Below are 3,956 nucleotides of genomic sequence, written 5' to 3'. Positions count from 1 at the left end.
ACTTATACTGGTAAAAGTGTAATGTCTGTACCTGGCCTTGGACTAAGATGTGAGAGGCTCCTGCTCCTGGGATTTCATTTACATTTTCTTGACTGCAGTTGAAACCCATTTCTATGTTAATGCTGTGTTAGGTTGCAGTGAATGTGCTGTAGGAGCTGCAAGAATACAACCCCAATTTTATGGTCTTGCAACTGAACATAGATAAAGAGTTTATGATTATAATTGTGTCAAAACATATCTTGAGTGCTGATCAGACACTCATCTCAGTAGGTACCCGATAAACCATTTTTAACCAAGGGTTTTGAAACACACTTTGAAGTATTTAATCAGGCTTATTTAAATTTTATGAGATCATCCATGTAAAATACATACACTCCAAACATCCAAAAAATACATCCAAATTACTTTAATCTTCATTACTTTACTTAATTATAAATTAGAATTTGAAATGAAAATGCAGGATGTCAACCTCAGATCAAATGCAGTACCAGTTTAGTAACTGTGGCCTCTGTGGAGAACTATAGGGAACTGTATGTGAAACTATGATCTTAGGAGTGGAAAATGTCTCATTAACTTTATGGGATTTTGAATGAAGCTCTACCTCCTACGTTTTTAGGGCAACAGACTGGATATGTCCGTTCTAATTCCCAGATTAGTACATTTTAATTTCAAAACATCTACCAAATATCTTCCAGGTCCTTTCTCCATTCCATTAGGGTCTTATAGAGAATAGGACAAACCTGTTTCTCATACTGTACTGTAAAGACACAAAGTGAACTGCAAACACACCTGTACATCAAGTGTCTCTATGTCTTCAAGGAGATTGTTCATTTCAGTCTCAGCATTATTCATCTGGATCTTCCTAAGTTCAGAATGGTTTTCTTTTTCTGACAGTTTCATCTGCATGAAAAGAGATTTTTATTTAGAAAGAGTGTTAGCTCAGTGCAGCTGGAGATCAAGTTTTTCTGTGCCATAGTACAAGCAGCAAAGGGCTTCAGAAGTAGTGAAGGGGGACTGAAGCACATACGAATGCAGAAGCAATGGTGGGTTAATATTAAAGTAAACCCAACAAAAATTGGTACCTCAAAGAGGGAAACGGTTGAGTTCAGTTCATTTAAGCGTCTGTGAGCAGCGACACCAGTGGAAATGCTCAGCAAAGTTGATTTGCTTTGATCTATAGCCAGATCTGATAATCGGATGTCATCAGTCAAATCCCAAATGCATTTATCACAGTCTGACAATAAGAGAAGATAGGGTCATTCTTCTTTTAAGAACAGTGTCAGTTAAATAGGAAGCATTTTCCTTCTTCTTTTTAAAAATTCAGTTCATGCATTTCTTACCCCAAGAGACCCTCCTCTTTCTTATTAATGGAGCCCCAAGGACACCCATTTTTCTTCATTTTAATCCACCCACTTTCAAAGTCCCACAGTTTAGGCACCAAGCTTCCAGCTGAGGAGGACCAGATGGGCCTGGTTTGAGAAAACTGTCAAGGCTGCTCCATGAACAGTGGGAGGGGTCATATGAGGCATTTCCTGGCTTTTCCCTAAAGGCTCAACGTGCTTGTGACCCAGAGAATGAGAAACTGGGGTCAGTTCACACACTTTATCCTGTTACAGCATAGAAACATTTATTTAATATTTATTGCTATAACAGAATTAGGATGTACTCCCTGCTCACTGACTAGCAGTCATTTACAGCAGCTGTACTCTGGATTGACAATTCAGTTAGAAGGTCAGTTCTTGAAAGCACAGTATAAATATATCTGTATTATGGTTACCTAGATCTCTAATATAGCCATGCCTCTTGCTCTAAAAAATACTATGTCATTTTTAATTATGAAATCATTAATATGTGCAAAGAGTCTTACCTGAACAATACATGAGCATTAGAAAGAACTCTGAGAAATAGAAAGAACTCTGAGAAAAAGTATAGGTTAAAATGTCAACTTTCTTTTGGCTGCACTGCATGCCTTCTGTGCTGCACAGTATGTAGGAGGCAGGGTAAAGTGACATCTTAAAAGATTAACTCATTCAGAGATGCAAAAGCTTATGTAGCCAACAGCCTACTTCATCAGAGGCTGAGCATTTACCAACAGTTACAACATAGTGGTACTGGAGAGTCAAATCCTATTTCTCCAATAGGAAACTAAGTGTAATTTACACCTCTAAATATAGCTGTGAGGTGCATTTTTTGTCCCTTGCATGGCTTTTAGACCCTGTTAATAACTGCTCAGCTAGGACTCGTTCTTCTGAGTATGCTCAGCATGGATTCGCTATAGCCATGCTTTGTGGTGATGCTACTCTATTTGGGTAGGTACATGACTGTGTGTTAATCCCCAGAAAGGTGACTGGAGAAAAGCTAGGGATGACTAGCTGCTCAGAAAAACATTCTACTAGCTCAGGAGTTTAGTGGCCTGGATGTTTACCAGGGAGTGGGAGATACAAGAGCCAGACCCCTGGGAAGGTCTGAGCCCATAATTCACACTTCCCTTAATGACCAGGCCATGGGTTTGTCGGTGCCAAGAACATCCTCCATCCCTCCTGGTGTAGCAGATTGACTGGGTAGCCAAGAGGGTAAGATATGCAGAGCCAGGAGCAGAGGCTCTGTGGCTTGAGGTGAAGGACTGTAGCTCATGTTCTCCTACCTCTTTGCAGTCTATCTCAGGGTGGGCAAAATGGCAGATCTGGCCAGCAGCCAGACTCCATTTCCCAACAGCCCTTACCTGCATGGCTCCCAAATGGTCTTCATGGGGACCCCGTGAGTGATGGGCCCATGACAGCACAGGGCTGTGACAGCGCAGGGATGCAGAGCTGGGGCTCTGCCCCAGCCCCAGCCCCAGCCCCAGTCCCAGCCCTGTACTGTCATGTCCCCATACTCCCAGGGTCTCTATAGAGGCCATCTGGAAGCAGCATGGGTAGGTCGCACAGCTGCTTGGGGAGCTGCTCTGGGGCTGGGACCAGGATCTTACGGTGGTGACAGTGCAGGGCCAGGGCTGGGACAGAGTTGTGATCTGCCGCCTGCATGCCCCTGGTCGCGAAACCTGCACTTGTTGCAGGGATGTGCACGCACCAGATCATGGCTCTGCCTTGGCCCTGAGCCTCTCAAGATCCCATGGTCTTCCTGGTCCCACTGAGCTAACTTGCTCCCAGCAGCAGCATCATTCCAGTTGCCCAGCTGTGTGCCCTGCTCACATGGGTCCCACCCCTGGTGGTGCATGCAGGGCAGATGGGGCAGGATGCCCAGGCAGTGGGGCTGGGTCCATTGGCAGGAGCCAGAAGGAGCTGCTGCCATGGGGGCTGCTGGGAAATGGAGTCTGCCATGGGTCCAGTCTGGCCTGTGGGCTGGACTTTGCCTACTCCTAGTCTATCTGCTTTAACTAATGAGGATTAGATGCAACATGGAGAAATACCTTTGAGGGGAAGAAAAGGGCTGAAACCCAGGTTCCAATCATTCCAGGGCAGTGTCTATCACATTGGAACACAGAACCAGGCTCCTTCCAGCTATTCAGTCAAACAAGCACATGTTCAAGCACACAAGCAGTCCCAGAGAAGACAATTCAACAAGTTGCATTCACTTAATGCCCCAAAGCAATGCTATGTAGAGGCATCTGTGCCAGCTTTGAATGCATAGAGTGACTTAGCAGAGCTCTCCTGACGCTAGCAGTAGCTCAGGTATCTCTGTGCACAGCTCTGAATAATTGTTTTTCCTGGACAGTTTCAGGGTAGCACTTAAAAATATTTAAGTGCTTTGCTGCATCAGGGTCAGGATGCTCTGCTCCTTGTAGAATCAAACTCTTAACTTATATTTACAGTGTACTATATGTTAAGGTTAGGTAATGGTTTAGTTTGGGTGATAAGCAGTTTTGCTTACCGATAGTTGGGCAGTCTATTCCTGTAGGAGATTCAAGGCTTTCTGCTAGACATTCTCCATTGTGGCTGTCACATGGTCCTCCTCCA

The 3,956-nt window shown here is 44.2% G+C and overlaps 1 protein-coding gene across 1 annotated transcript in view; it reads right to left on the bottom strand.

Annotated features, from left to right (window-relative positions):
- LAMA4 (laminin subunit alpha 4) overlaps positions 1-3,956 on the bottom strand; it is a 264,483-nt gene that overhangs the window by 148,167 nt on the left and 112,360 nt on the right. The window contains exons 7-8 of the mRNA XM_019520073.1: positions 1,083-1,234; positions 790-900 (exon numbers count right to left, since the gene is read on the bottom strand). Coding sequence (XP_019375618.1) covers positions 790-900; positions 1,083-1,234 — 263 coding nt within the window. The remainder of the gene's footprint in view (positions 1-789; positions 901-1,082; positions 1,235-3,956) is intronic.

Source organism: Gavialis gangeticus, unplaced genomic scaffold, assembly GCF_001723915.1.
Source record: "Gavialis gangeticus isolate Ggan-Ray unplaced genomic scaffold, GavGan_comp1, whole genome shotgun sequence".
NCBI lineage: Eukaryota > Metazoa > Chordata > Crocodylia > Gavialidae > Gavialis > Gavialis gangeticus.
Note: the sequence above shows the minus strand (reverse complement) of the source record. Positions and strands in the feature narration are given on the sequence as shown.